Source organism: Scyliorhinus canicula, chromosome 9 (genome assembly GCF_902713615.1).
Source record: "Scyliorhinus canicula chromosome 9, sScyCan1.1, whole genome shotgun sequence".
Classification (NCBI taxonomy): Eukaryota; Metazoa; Chordata; class Chondrichthyes; order Carcharhiniformes; family Scyliorhinidae; genus Scyliorhinus; species Scyliorhinus canicula.
Window position 1 is genome coordinate 93,562,800 of NC_052154.1, and position 15,141 is coordinate 93,577,940.

Sequence of the window (15,141 nt, forward strand, 5' to 3'; positions counted from 1 at the left end):
ACCTGGGACCCTGGAGCTGTGAAGCATTTATGCTAACCACCATGCTACCCTGCTGCCGGAAGTTCATCTTCCGGTTAGGCACACTACAGCCTTCTGGCTTGAACATCAAACTCAATAACCTCAGATGATTAGCTCTACCCCACCTCGACTCATTTGTTTTCATCCCATTTCATTCTAACTGTCTTTAACTTCTTCTTGTCTTCTCTTATATATATTTACCCACCCTTCTTATCCGCCTTTCCTTACCCTTTCTCCCCTTTGGTTCCTCCTTCCCCACCCCCCACATCTACATCTGTCACAGTTTACCCTCTGATAGTTTCTCTGCAGTTTGGCCTTTCACACCTTTTCTTCTCGCTGGGACTGCCATTTTCATTCTTTCTCCTTGCTTTCTGTGGCTATTAGCATTCCGTTTCCCTGGGTTTCTGTGGCTATTAGCATTCCGTTTCCCTGGGTTTCTGTGGCTATTAGCATTCCGTTTCCCTGGGTTTCTGTGGCTATTAGCATTCCGTTTCCCTGGGTTTCTGTGGCTATTAGCATTCCGTTTCCCTGGGTTTCTGTGGCTATTAGCATTCCGTTTCCCTGGGTTTCTGTGGCTATGACTCATCTTTCATTCTCACTCCACTGTGATGTGTTGGGTATGCTGGGTCTGCGAGGACTGAGTTTACCATAGCAGTGAGAGAGACAGGCTACCGACACTTGTAGAAGTAGAACTCTATTTTATTTAACTATGAGCTGTTAAACATACTTGCACTGTGGGGGTGACACTATGTTAAGTTGACTGGAGACCTGAGGCTAACCTGACCAGACTATACTGCTAGCACATGGTGGATAGCACGGGCTCTGGCTGTCTCAGAGGCTGTATCCCAGGAGAGCGGGAAAATTAGTGCCCTCTGGCTTTATAGTGGCCGTGTCCTGTCTGGTGATTGGCTGCTGTGTTCTGTGTGTTGATTGGTCATTCAGTGTGTCAGTCAGTGTCTGTCTATGCACCAGCATATACTTGTGTATATTATGACACACTGTATAAATATTTCCCACTTTCTCTGTCTTTGCTTTGACAAAGGGTCACCTGAATACGAAACATTAGCTCTTTTCTCTCCATACAGATGCTGCCAGACCTGTTGAGATTTTACAGCATTTTCTCTTTGGTTTCAGATTTCGTCATCCGCAGTGATTTGCTTTTATCCTTGGCTTATATTAACACTGCAATGAAGTTATTGTGAAAATTCTATAGTCGCCACACGATGGCACCTGTTCGGGTACACTGAGGGAGAATTCAGAATGTCAAATGCACCTAACAGGCACGTCTATCGGGACTTGTGGGAGGAAACTGGAGCACCCGGAGGGAACCCACGAAACAACGTGCAGACTCCACAGAGACAGTGACCCAAGCCGGGCATCGATCCTGGGACCCTGGCGTTGTGAAGCAACAGTGCTAACCACAGTCCTACCATTCTGCCTCAAACCTGTTTGTTTAATAAAAATGAGGAATGAAGTTGCTGAGAGATAACAAGAGAGTTTATTTCATGAATCTCCTTTATTTCATCGTCACATTTTCAATTTACAAAACCAGGAGCTGAGAGATCAATGAAGCATTAAGTGAAGAGAAGGGATTGAATAATAAAAACACCAAATTTATTAATGAGATATAGAATCCTGGTGTTTCCCCATCCCCTCTCCCAGTGTCTGATACTCCACCACCTCCTCCCAGTGTCTCCCTCACCCCCTCTCCCAGTGTCTCCCTCACCCCCTCTCCCAGTGTCTGATACTCCACCACCTCCTCCCAGTGTCTCCCTCACCCCCTCTCCCAGTGTCTGATACTCCACCACCTCCTCCCAGTGTCTCCCTCACCCCCTCTTCCAGTGTCTGATACTCCACCACCTCCTCCCAGTGTCTCCCTCACCCCCTCTCCCAGTGTCTGATACTCCACCACCTCCTCCCAGTGTCTCCCCATCCCCTCTCCCAGTGTCTGATACTCCACCACCTCCTCCCAGTGTCTCCCCATCCCCTCTCCCAGTGTCTCCCTCACCCCCTCTCCCAGTGTCTGATACTCCACCACCTCCTCCCAGTGTCTCCCCATCCCCTCTTCCAGTGTCTCCCTCACCCCCTCTCCCAGTGTCTGATACTCCACCACCTCCTCCCAGTGTCTCCCTCACCCCCTCTCCCAGTGTCTGATACTCCACCACCTCCTCCCAGTGTCTCCCCATCCCCTCTCCCAGTGTCTGATACTCCACCACCTCCTCCCAGTGTCTCCCCATCCCCTCTCCCAGTGTCTCCCTCACCCCCTCTCCCAGTGTCTGATACTCCACCACCTCCTCCCAGTGTCTCCCCATCCCCTCTTCCAGTGTCTCCCTCACCCCCTCTCCCAGTGTCTGATACTCCACCACCTCCTCCCAGTGTCTCCCTCACCCCCTCTCCCAATGTCTGATACTCCACCACCTCCTCCCAGTGTCTCCCCATCCCCTCTCCCAGTGTCTGATACTCCACCACATCCTCCCAGTGGCTCCCTCACCACCACACCACCCCCCTCCCAGTGTTACCCCCACCACTTTCTCCTATCTCCGGCCCCTCATTGCTTCCCGGTGATGAGATTTGTGGTTGTAATTCCGTCAATCTGCGCCATGGCCAAGGGCAGTCGGGGTCTGAGGGACAAGCCCCAGTGAAATGTGGAGATTGATTGTCTATGCCGCTGTTGAATCGATGGTGTATTGTCCACCCACCGGATTTTCATTGGCTGGGAGCCACATTTACACAGTGACGCCATCTTGTTTCTGTCATTTTTGCCGATTGTGGTGGTTTCCAGGGGAATAGTTAGGGCCATGGAGAATCTTTGGTACTTAAATTTACAAATGATCACAGAATTAGCATTTGGACGCAGTCCCGAAACACCTTCTACATTCTGCCTGTGACCCAGTAGGATATTGCGTCACTTCAACAGTCTCTGTATTTGAAATGGTTTTAAAATGTTGTGATTTCAATGTCTTCTTCTCTCTTCATTGTTCAGAAATCTAACAGCAGCTTGAACCCATTTCTCACTCGCTTTAGCACAAATCTTTTTATTCCGTCTGTTTGTAAAACTGTAAAAATAGGATGAAATTAGTTCAGAGAGTCACAAGCAACAGCTCCAAATCTTTCCTTTAAACACACTGCCATCAAAACATCTTGAAACACTTACACAACGGCGGGAGTGGAGCAGCCAATTGTTTCCTTGTAGCTCACCAGCCTTTTATGAATTATGGGAGTGGGTTTAAAATGTTCACAGCATTCTAATGTTACAGTGCCAGCTGGAATGAGATAGAGAAATGGACACATTATATATCAAACGGGGATCACAGCAGATTCTCACAATAATAACATTATCCGTCATGTGATTCCATAAAAATACACCATGTCCATATAACAGAAACAGGCCATTCGGCCCATCTGGTCTATACTGGTGTTTATCAACCTCTTCTCACAGACACCTCCCAGATTTCTCTTTTATAGCGAAAATACACAGTCTGTTCAATTTTTCCTGATTAATATTTTCTCCCACATCTGGGATCATAATTTAAAATCATTTTGATTTCTCGCCAGTACCACAACATGATTTTACTAACAATGTGATCAAAATGATGCCCAGTGCTCCAAGTGACAGCTTTACCCGAAACACTACTTACGTAGTGTCTCCCACCCATCCTCCTCCTCTAACCAAAAAAAAAAGTTCTGTCCATTGGATTGCTAATCTAACAAGTTTTTTATTTTTATTTTTCAGTAGTTGGGAAGTTAGTTTAGTGGGAATGGAGGTTAGGGCAGTTGAATGTTCCTCCTGCAGAATGTGGGAGGAAAGGGTCACCTCTAGTGGCCCTTCTGACTACATCTGCGGGAAGTGCACCCAACTCCAGCTCCTCGAGAGCCGCGTTAGGGACCTGGAGCTGGAGCTGGATGAACTTCGGATCATTCGGGAGGCAGAGGAGGTTATTGAGAGGAGTTATAGGGAGGTAGTCACACCTCAGGTAAAAGAAGAAGTTGGATGGGTTACCGTCAGGGGAGGGAGAGTGAACCGGCAGGCAGTGCAGGGATCCCCTGTGGTCGTTCCCCTCTATAACAAGTATACCGTTTTGGATACTGTTGCGGGGGACGACCTACCAGGGGTAAGCAATAGGGCACAGGTCTCTGGCACAGAGTCTGTCCCTGTTGCTCAGAAGGGAAGGGAGAAGAGGAACAGAGCACTTGTCATTGGGGACTCCATAGTTAGAGGAACAGACAGGAGGTTCTGTGGGAGCGAAAGGGACTCACGGTTGGTGTGTTGCCTCCCAGGTTCCAGGGTTTGTGATGCCTCTGATCGTGTTTTTGGGATCCTTAAGGGGGAGGGGGAGCAGCCCCAAGTCGTGGTCCACATAGGTACCAACGACATAGGTAGGAAGAGAGATGGGGATTTGAGACAGAAATTCCACTAGGGTGGAAGCTGAGAGCTAGAACAAACAGAGTTGTTATCTCTGGGTTGTTACCCGTGCCACGTGCTAGTGAAGTGAGAAATAAGGAGAGAGAGGAGTTGAACACGTGGCTACAGGGATGGTGCAGGAGGGAGGGTTTTGGTTTCCTGGATAATTGGGGCTCATTCTGGGGTAGGTGGGACCTCTACAAACAGGATGGTCTTCACCTGAACCAGAGGGGTACCAATATCCTGGGGGGGAGATTTGCTAGTGCTCTTCGGGGGGGTTTAAACTAATTCAGCAGGGGGATGGGAACCTAAATTGTAGTCAAAGTGTACAGGATGTTGAGAGTAGTGAGGTCAGGGATAGGGTTAAAAGTTCGAAAGAGGGCACCGGCAAGCAGGACGCTGGTTTGAAGTGTGTCTACTTCAACGCCAGGAGCATCCGGAATAAGGTGGGTGAGCTTGCAGCATGGGTTGGTACCTGGGATCTCGATGTTGTGGCGATTTCGGAGACATGGGTAGAGCAGGGACAGGAATGGTTGTTGCAGGTTCCAGGATTTAGATGTTTCTGTAAGAACAGAGAAGATGGTAAAAGAGGGGGGTGTGTGGCATTGTTAATCAAGGAAAGTATTACGGCGGTAGAAAGGACGCTTGAGGACTCGTCTACTGAGGTAGTATGGGCCGAGGTTAGGAACAGTAGAGGAGAGGTCACCCTGTTGGGAGTTGTCTATAGACCTCCGAATAGTTCCAGAGATGTAGAGGAAAGGATTGCAAAGATGATTCTCGACAGGAGCGAGAGTAACAGGGTAGTTGTTATGGGGGACTTTAACTTTCCAAATATTGACTGGAAATACTATAGTTCGAGTACTATAGATGGGTCAGTTTTTGTGCAGTGTGTGCAGGAGGGTTTTCTGACACAGTATGTAGACAGGCCAACAAGGGGCGAGGCCACATTGGATTTGGTACTGGGTAATGAACCCGGCCAGGTGTTAGATTTAGATGTAGGTGAGCACTTTGGCGATAGTGATCACAACTCGGTTATGTTTACTTTAGCAATGGGCAGGGATAGGTATATACCGCAAGGCAAGAATTATAGCTGGGGGAAAGGCAATTATGATGCTATTCGGCAAGATTTAGGATGTATGGGATGGGGAAGGAAACTGCAGGGGATGGGTACAATCGAAATGTGGAGCTTTTTCAAGGAACAGCTACTGCCTGTCAGGCAGGGAGGAAGTTGTCGAGCAAGGGAACCGTGGTTTACTAAGGAAGTTGAAGCACTTGTCAAGAGGAAGAAGAAGGCTTATGTTAGGATGAGATATGAAGGCTCAGTTAGGGCACTTGAGAGTTACAAGTTAGCCAGGAAGGACCTAAAGGGAGAGTTAAGAAGAGCGAGGAGAGGACACGAAAAGTCGTTGGCGGATAGGATCAAGGAAAACCCTAAGGCTTTCTATAGGTATATCAGGAACAAAAGAATGACTAGAGTAAGATTAGGGCCAATCAAGGACAGTAGTGGAAAGTTGTGTGTAGAATCAGAGGAGATAGGGGAAGCGTTAAATGGATATTTTTCGTCAGTGTTTACACTGGAGAAAGACAATGTTGTCGAGGAGAACACTCAGGTTCAGTCGACCAGGCTAGATGGAATTGAGGTTCAAAAGGAGGAGGTGTTAGCAATTTTGGAAAATGTCAAAATAGATAAGTCCCCCGGGCCAGATGGGATTTATCCTAGGATTCTCTGGGAAGCCAGGGAGGAGATTGCAGAGCCTTTGTCCTTGATCTTTATGTCGTCTTTGTCGACAGGAATAGTGCCGGAAGACTGGAGGATAGCAAATGTTGTCCCCTTGTTCAAGAAGGGGAGTAGAGACAACCCTGGTAATTATAGACCTGTGAGCCTTACTTCGGTTGTGGGTAAAATGTTGGAAAAGGTTATAAGAGATAGGGTTTATAATCATCTTGAAAAGAACAAGTTGATTAGCGATAGTCAACATGGTTTTGTGAAGGGTAGGTCATGCCTCACAAACCTTATTGAGTTTTTTGAGAAGGTGACCAAACAGGTGGATCAGGGTAAAGCTGTTGATGTGGTGTATATGGATTTCAGTAAGGCGTTTGATAAGGTTCCCCATGGTAGGCTATTGCAGTAAATAAGGAAGTATGGAATTGGAGGTGATTTCGCGGTTTGGATCAGTAATTGGCTAGCTGAAAGAAGACAGAGGGTGGTGGTTGATGGCAAATGTTCATCCTGGAGTTCAGTTACTAGTGGTGTACTGCAAGGATCTGTTTTGGGGCCACTGCTGTTTGTCATTTTTATAAATGACCTGGAAGAGGGTGTAGAAGGATGGGTTAGTAAATTTGCAGATGACACGAAGGTCGGTGGAGTTGTGGATAGTGCTGAAGGATGTTATAGGATACAGAGGGACATAGATAAGCTGCAGAGCTGGGCTGAGAGGTGGCAGATGGAGTTTAATGCGGAAAAGTGTGAGGTGGTTCACTTTGGAAGAAGTAACAGGAATGCAGAGTACTGGGCTAATGGCAAGATTCTTGGTAGTGTAGATGAGAGATCTCGGCATCCAGGTACATAAATCCCTGAAAGTTGCCACCCAGGTTAATAGGGCTGTTAAGAAGGCATATGGTGTGCTAGCCTTTATAAGCAGGGGGATTGAGTTTCGGAACCACAAGGTCATGCTGCAGCTGTACATAACTCTGGTGCGGCCGCACCTGGAGTACTGCGTGCAGTTCTGGTCACCACATTATAGGAAGGATGTGGAAGCTTTGGAAAGGGTTCATTGGAGATTTACTAGGATGTTGCCTGGTATGGAGGGAAGGTCTTACGAGAAAAGGCTCAGGGAATTGAGGTTGTTTTCGTTAGAGAGGAGAAGGCTGAGAGGTGACTTAATAGAGACATATAAGATAGTCAGAGGGTTAGTTAGGGTGGACAGTGAGAGTCTTTTTCCTCGGATGGTGATGACCAACACGAGGGGACGTAGCTTTAAATTGAGGGGTGATAGATATAGGACAGTTATCAGAGGCAGTTTCTTTACTCAGAGAGTAGTAGGGGTGTGGAACGCCCTGCCTGCAACAGTAGTAGACTCGCCAACTTTAAGGGCATTTAAGTGGTCACTGGATAGACATATGGATGAAAATGAAATAGTGTAGGTCAGATAGGCTTCAGATGGTTTCACAGGTCGGCGCAACATCGAGGGCCGAAGGGCCCGTACTGCGCTGTAGTGTTCTATGTTCTATGTTCTAAGTGTGAACGATCCAGGTTTCTATAGAACATCAACATCACTTCCCTGGTTTTCCGTTCTCTCCTGCAGGAATAATCTCCAGGTCTGTGTTTGATCTTTCCAATGACTTTCATGTCCTGTCTCATCACCTTCACTGATTCCTCTCTCTCTATCACTGGATCCATTTGTTCCTGAACTGCATTTAGACTCTTATTTCCCAATGAATGAAAATCGCTTATTGTCACAAGTAGGCTTCAAATGAAGTTAGTGAAAAGGCACCATAAATATGAAGCTTTTGAATTCCTGCTCCCAAAATCTGCTCCTTAGGCTGTTTGAGATTGAAATTTACTTTCCCATTCCGAGATATCCAATATGAAAGGTGACTTTGGGAGCAGGAACAGAGAGAACTGTGGGTTTACACACACAGGTTAATCTCGCAGTTAAAAAGCAAATGGATTCATAGAGACAATGAGTATCAAAGATAATCTTTATAAATCAGAGGTTAGGACTCAGTAATTTAACTGTCTGCTGCTTCCTCTGGACAGAGTGAGGAGGAATAATGACATTGGACACTAATCAATAACACAAGCAGTTGATGAATTGAGCAGTGAGTTTCTAACGTGTTTGTAACAGTTTTGTCCGTTCTAACATTCTCGGAGAACATTGCCAATAAGGAAGTCTCTCTCTCTTACCCGGTGAAGCAGCAACATCCTGGATCAAGCAGATCACCAGTGTTCCCAAAACAGCAGCAACCACACAGAGTGCTGTCTTCATCTTGTCCTTTGCCAACTTGGAAGCGTTGAGTGTTGAAGAGTGAGTGTGGACTGAGGAGTCAGGTATCACCTCACGGTTTATATTGTGTCAAACTGCAGAGTCTGCAACACGGGGTCCCCCTGGAACTTTGCCCATTCTCCAGCAATGAAAGTTCCCCGGTGTAATTGTTCCCCCATTCTGACATTCCCTGAAATGGGAACTCCATGTTATTCTGTGAATGTGAGTTCTTGGGTTAATTAGGATGGAACGCCTCGAACTTCCTTGGTCAGTGATTCTGAGTAAACTGCCAGCTCGTTTCCCTCAGACAATCTCATCACTTCCCCATCTGTGGCAAGGAGATAGCCAATGAGAAGTATTGAGCTTCCTGATTGAGCCATTCCACTCTGAGCACCCTGTGGGACACAGCTCTGAACAGGCAGTGAGTTTCACATCAAAACATATCAGTGTGTGTGTAAAATATGGAAAGGCTGCATTTCCATAACGCCTTTCATTACCTCAGAATGTGTCAAAATGGTTCACAGTCACTGACACACTCCTGACGTGTAGTCACTGTTATAATGGTTTAGCTCAGTGGGCTAGACAGCTGGTTTGTAATGCAGAAAAGGCCGGCAGCGCAGCTTCAATTCCCATACCAGCTGAGAATTTTGAATTCTCCCTCTGTGCACCCTGGACTGGTGCCGGAATGTGGCGACTAGGGGCTTTTCACAGTAACTTCATTGCAGTGTTAATATAAGCCTACTTGTGACAATAAAAGATTTGTTTTAATGTTGGAAAGACAGCAGGAGGTTTGTACACAGCAAGATTCCACTGCCAGCAATGTAATAGCAGCTTGATAATCATTAATGATGTTCATTGAGGGATAAATAATTCCCAGGTCACCAGGTAGTGCTGCCCTTCTCTTCGCCCAAATAAAGACATTCAGATTTATTACAGCCACTTCTGTTCTCAGGGCAGACAGTGGCGGGATTTTCCGTTGGCTGGCGCCAGAATTGGCAAAAGAGGTTGGGCAGAGAGTCGGTTCCGACGCCAAATTAGCGCTGGCATTGATTTGACCCCAAATCGCAATTCTCCGGTGCCTCAACAGAGGCGCCAATGCGTTCCAGAACACACGTACAGTAAATACTGTTTGCAGATCATTAGCAGGCCCGACATGGTCTCCACATCTCTCCTCCTCCAAGGGTACGAGTTTGTGACAGAGCAGTTCAATTGTGCTTTTACAAGCTGTGAAACTGGCATCGTGGCTGAAGAGGGCGACAGTGGAGGTAGGATACACAGAGCCGGGACTGTGGGTTGCTGAGCCGGACACTGGCTTAGCTGGCTGGGGTGGGGGGCCTCTGTGCAGGCTGGGGGGAGGAAGGAGTGACGGGGTAGCGGGCGGTGTGGCTGAGTGACCCCACATGGGACTGGAGTGATGTCCAGGCGCGGACCACCATTGTTACACCCTGCAAGGCAGCCATCTTGCTGCGCCTTGGCCCCTGGTTCTGCAGAGTGATACCGGCCGTATGGGTGACCCACCCCATCACCCACACCCCACTTTCCATCCTACCGCCCCCCCACCCGGCCATCAGCCTCTTGTGTGGTATTACGTGGCCCACTCTAGGGCAACTCTACTCTAGCCCCTTCACGGTGGGGGGCCGTGGAGCGTACTGCTGGAAAGGGCAGTGCCTGCCAATGATACCCCTGTCAGCAGCGTGGTGCATCAGAGCCAGAGGCCCCCTCGGTGCCAGGCAACGACAGGGCAAGGGATGCGGAGATGGGGAAGGGGACATGCAGGGATGGATCCCACAGTGTGAACTGGAGCCACCATGTAACCCGTTGGACCGGTTGGGCACAAGTGTACACATTGTGCGAACATGTTGGCTTTTCAACCCCTGTAGACAATGGATATTGGAATTCAACCAGTGATGTGGCCTTCTTGCTGGTCGCTGCAGCCCTTGGGGGTGCCTTGTCGCTGTACGATGGCGATCGGGCCATCCAACAGGCCGAGAAGGAAGAGGTGCATGAGGCTTCAAGTGTCTGGCAGCACCTGTCATTCGAGAACCTGCCGTACTGGGCATGCCATTGAAATCTTCGGCTGAGCATGGAGACAGTGCAATATATCTTCCAGAGCATGGAGGCCCTGTATGTCCAGTCGGCTCAATACATCCATTTCAATGTGGATCGGGCCCACCAGGATGCCCGAGATGTTGAGCTTGTCGCCATCGTCGACATGCCCAGGTTCAGGGGGTGACCGACAGGATGAATGTGCCCCTACGAGCACCTGCAAATGACAGGCCGCTCTACACAAACTCAAGGGGGTTCCACTCGATGAACGTACAGCTGATATGTGCATGACCTGTGCACCAGGGCCAATGCGCATGGGGTTCTCTGACACCTCCAGATTCATCAAGTAGGTGGGGAGGGGACTGGCCAAGGGCATGGAGAACACATCCCACCCCCCACCCCTCCCCCAACCGCCCCTCCCCCGGAAACCCTCCCCACCTGCAACCCCCTACCAACATACCTGCCGCACTGCGGGGTGCAGGCCCTGGGTTGGCAGTAACAGAGTCTGGTTCATGTGTTGGAGGATGATGTAAATATGCTCTACAATGATCTCTGGTGCTCCGCATTGTTTTACGACATCTGCTTCCTACCCACAGTGGCACTTTCCACCATCCACCAGGGTGATCTTGCATGCGAGCTGGCCATTCCATCTCAAGGCCCCATTGGATCCCTGGGGTGACAGTGGTGGAGACAGTCAGGGGAGGGGAGGTAGGAATCCCATTAACTAAAGTCCACAAAAATCAGCCATGATCTCATTGAATGGCGGAACAGACTCGAGGGGGAAAATGGCCAACTCCTGCTCCTAGTTCTTATGTTCTTATGAATGGATTCTCAGTGTGAATGGATCCACAGCGTGAATGGATCCTCAGTGTGAATGGATTCTCAGTGTGACTGGATTCTCAGTGTGAATGGATTCTCAGTGTGAATGGATTCTCAGTGTGAATGGATTCTCAGTGTGAATGGATCCTCAGTGTGAATGGATCCTCAGTGTGAATGGATCCTCAGTGTGAATGGATCCTCAATGTGAATGGATCCTCAGTGTGAATGGATTCTCAGTGTGAATAGATCCTCAGTGTGAATGGATCCTCAGTGTGAATGGATTCTCAGTGTGAATGGATCCTCAGTGTGAATGGATCCTCAGTGTGAATGGATCCTCAGTGTGAATAGATCCTCAGTGTGAATGATCCTCAGTGTGAATGGATCCTCAGTGTGAATGGATTCTCAGTGTGAATGGATTCTCAGTGTGAATGGATCCTCAGTGTGAATGGATTCTCAGTGTGAATGGATTCTCAGTGTGAATGGATTCTCAGTGTGAATGGATCCTCAGCGTGAATGGATTCTCAGCGTGAATGGATTCTCAGTGTGAATGGATTCTCAGTGTGAATGGATCCTCAGTGTGAATGGGTTCTCAGTGTGAATGGATTCTCAGTGTGAATGGATTCTCAGTGTGAATGGATTCTCAGTGTGAATGGATTCTCAGTGTGAATGGATTCTCAGTCGAATGGATTCTCAGTGTGAATGGATTCTCAGTGTGAATGGATCCTCAGTGTGAATGGATCCTCAGCGTGAATGGATTCTCAGTGTGAATGGATTCTCAGTGTGAATGGATTCTCAGTCGAATGGATTCTCAGTGTGAATGGATTCTCAGTGTGAATGGATTCTCAGTTGAATGGATTCTCAGTGTGAATGGATTCTCAGTGTGAATGGATTCTCAGTGTGAATGGATCCTCAGTGTGAATGGATCCTCAGTGTGAATGGATTCTCAGTGTGAATGGATACTCAGTGTGAATGGATTCTCAGTGTGAATGGATCCTCAGCGTGAATGGATCCTCAGTGTGAATGGATTCTCAGTGTGAATGGATTCTCAGTGTTAATAGATCCTCAGTGTGAATGGATCCTCAGTGTGAATGGATTCTCAGTGTGAATGGATTCTCAGTGTGAATGGATCCTCAGTGTGAATGGATTCTCAGTGTGAATGGATTCTCAGTGTGAATGGATTCTCAGTGTGAATGGATTCTCAGTGTGAATGGATCCTCAGTGTGAATGGATCTTCAGTGTGAATGGATTCTCAGTGTGAATGATCCTCAGTGTGAATGGATTCTCAGTGTGAATGGATCCTCAGTGTGAATGGATCCTCAGTGTGAATGGATCCTCAGTGTGAATGGATTCCCAGTGTGAATGGATTCTCAGTGTGAATGGATCCTCAGTGTGAATGGATTCCCAGTGTGAATGGATTCTCAGTGTGAATGGATCTCATGAAAAACACTTGACCTGCCTACCTAACCCCACTTGCCAGCACTTGACCCATAGCCTTGAATGTTAAGATGTGTCAAGTACTCATCCAATAACTATTAAGGGATGTGAGGCAACCTTTCTCTCCCACCCTCCCTGACAGTGCGTTCCAGACCATCACCACCCTCTGGGTAAAAAGGTTTTTCCTCAAATGCCCCCTAAACCTCCTGCGACTCACTTTGAATTGTGTCCCCTTGTCTCTGACCTTCAACTAAAGGGAACAGCTGCTCGCTAGCCACCCTGCCCGTGCCCCTCATAATCTTGTGCACCCCGGTCAGGTCACCACTCCATCTTCCCAAAACACCCCAAGCCTATTCATCCTCTCTTCATAACTTAAATGTTGCACCCCAGGCAACATTCCGGTGAATCCTCTCTGCTCCCCCTCCGGTACAATCACATCCTTCCTATAATGTGGCGCCCAGAACTGTACACAGCGCTCCAGCTGTGACCTCACAAAAGTTCTATACAGCTCCATCATGACCTCACTGCCTTTGTAATCTATGCCCCGATTGATAAAGGCAAGTGTCCCATAGGGCTTTTTCACCACCCTATTAACTGGGCTTTCTGCCTTCAGAGATCTATGGACAAACACGCTGACGTCCCTTTGTTCCTCAGAACTTCCCAGTGTTATGTCATTCATTGAACACTTCCTTGTCAAATTACTCCTTCCAAAGTGTATCGCCTCACACTTTTCTCCCATCTGCCACTTTTCTGCCCATTTGACCATCCCGTCTATACCTTCCTGTAGCCCAACACACTCAGCCTCACTGTAACCAGCTGGCCAATCTGTGAGCCTGCTGGGGAAGTGAAATCTGCTGCGGCTGATATGCACCACTTTCCATTTTCTTGTCCAGTTCAGTATTTCTGAGTAACTGTTTGCCTGGAGATTGTGTCAGTGATTCAGTGAATCAGATGAACATTAAATATGGACACAGTGAATTTCATGGTCTCAGAAATTAGACAAAATCTCTCTGTTTCTCTGACAGAAACTTCCCCAGGGGTTTAACATTTCTGGTGTTGAACAGTGATGAATGGGGAAGACTCCAGGTCATTCTGTATAGAGTTACAGCCTCTGGTGGAGAGAGAGACTGAGAGACAAAGATAGAGGGAGAGTGAGAGAGTGAGAGAGAGAAAGAGCGACAGAGAGAGAGAGAGCAATAGAGAGAGAGAGAGAGAGAGCAATAGAGAGAGAGAGAGGCAAAGAGAGAAAGAGAGTCAGAGAGAGAGAGAGAGAGAGAGAAAGGCGGAGTGTCAGAGAGAGAGAGAGGGAGAGGTAGAGAGAGAGAGAGCGAGACAGAGAGAGACAGACAGACAGAGAGAGATAGTGAGAGACAGAGAGAGAGAGACAGACGATGAGAGACAGAGAGACGCAGAGAGGAGACAGAGTCCAACAAAGAGAGAGGTAAGGAGAGACAGAGTGAAAGACATAGAGTCAGACTGTGAGACAGAGAGAAGCAGAGAGAGAGGCAGAGACTGACAGAGAGAGAGATAGGGAGAGACAGAGTGAGAAACTGCGAGACAGACTGCGAGACAGAGAAAGACACTGAGACAGAAATAGAATGAGACAGAGAGAAAGAGCGGAACAGATTGAGAGAGATAAACAGAGAGAGAGGGGGGCAGAGAGAGAGAGAGGGGGGTGTTTAAACTACCCTCAGTTACTGGGTTCAGAAACATAGCCTTTCTCCCCAGTCTCCACACTCTCTCATGTCCATGGATGCTTTTAGTGATGGCTCCCATAGTTCAATATCCTGACAGCTCTTGCTCTCTTGGAGCTGGCATATAGAAGACTTTCTGTTGGAAAAGGGAGGTGGTTCCCAGGTGTGTTGTTCCTTGTGTCTTAATAAAGCTCGTAGTCTTAAAGTTGAAGTAGATGCTTTATTGTAAGTTCGTTCTCTCTTCAGTGCTTAACTTGAAGTTACATCGATGCTGCCTGTCTTTGTCTTGCTACCAGTTTCCGTTCTGTGAAGTGTCTCCTGACTTCCTGTTCGTCTGTATTTATATCTCTCCTGTGCTCCCTCTAGTGCTTGCTCAGTTGTATTGCATCTACACAGATATACAATCACACATCCCCCCTTTTTTCTTTACATATTTTCTGTACATTGTTAAAGAAAATTGTATAAAACAGTTAGATTACTTATGATATGTGTATCTATACAAGTGATGATGATATTGGATATTTTACAAAGCCAATTAATATTTATGAGTCCAATCTTAATAAAAACATTAATGAGTCCAAACTAGATGTATTTGTTCATTGAGTTTTTTATTTTTCGTTGTTGGTGGTGATATTGATATTGCAACTCCATTGTGAATGTTGTCGGTGTTCTTGTTTTTTTTTTAAGTAACCAATATGTCATCCCGAGGTGTTTGAATGGTCGAACCATTGTTGTTGACTGA

General features: G+C 47.4%; 1 protein-coding gene across 1 annotated transcript; it reads right to left on the minus strand.

Annotated features, from left to right (window-relative positions):
- Window positions 1-2,555: 2,555 nt before the first annotated feature.
- Window positions 2,556-8,664, minus strand: LOC119970995 (eotaxin-like). Its single transcript, XM_038806119.1, has 3 exons — window positions 8,328-8,664; window positions 3,173-3,281; window positions 2,556-3,074 (listed from the first exon to the last, which is right to left on the minus strand). The coding sequence occupies exons 1-3, from the start codon at window positions 8,407-8,409 to the stop codon at window positions 2,972-2,974; spliced, it is 294 nt and encodes a 97-aa protein (XP_038662047.1). The 5' UTR covers window positions 8,410-8,664; the 3' UTR covers window positions 2,556-2,971.
- Window positions 8,665-15,141: the final 6,477 nt, after the last annotated feature.

Coding starts and splice junctions, on each gene's coding strand:
- LOC119970995 (XM_038806119.1), bottom strand. CDS start 8,409: ATGAAGACAGCACTCTGTGTGGTTGCTGCTGTTTTGGGAACACTGGTG. Junction 3,282..8,327: donor GGATGTTGCTGCTTCACCGG/GTAAGAGAGAGA, acceptor ATCTCATTCCAG/CTGGCACTGTAACATTAGAA. Junction 3,075..3,172: donor TGCTCCACTCCCGCCGTTGT/GTAAGTGTTTCA, acceptor CTATTTTTACAG/TTTTACAAACAGACGGAATA.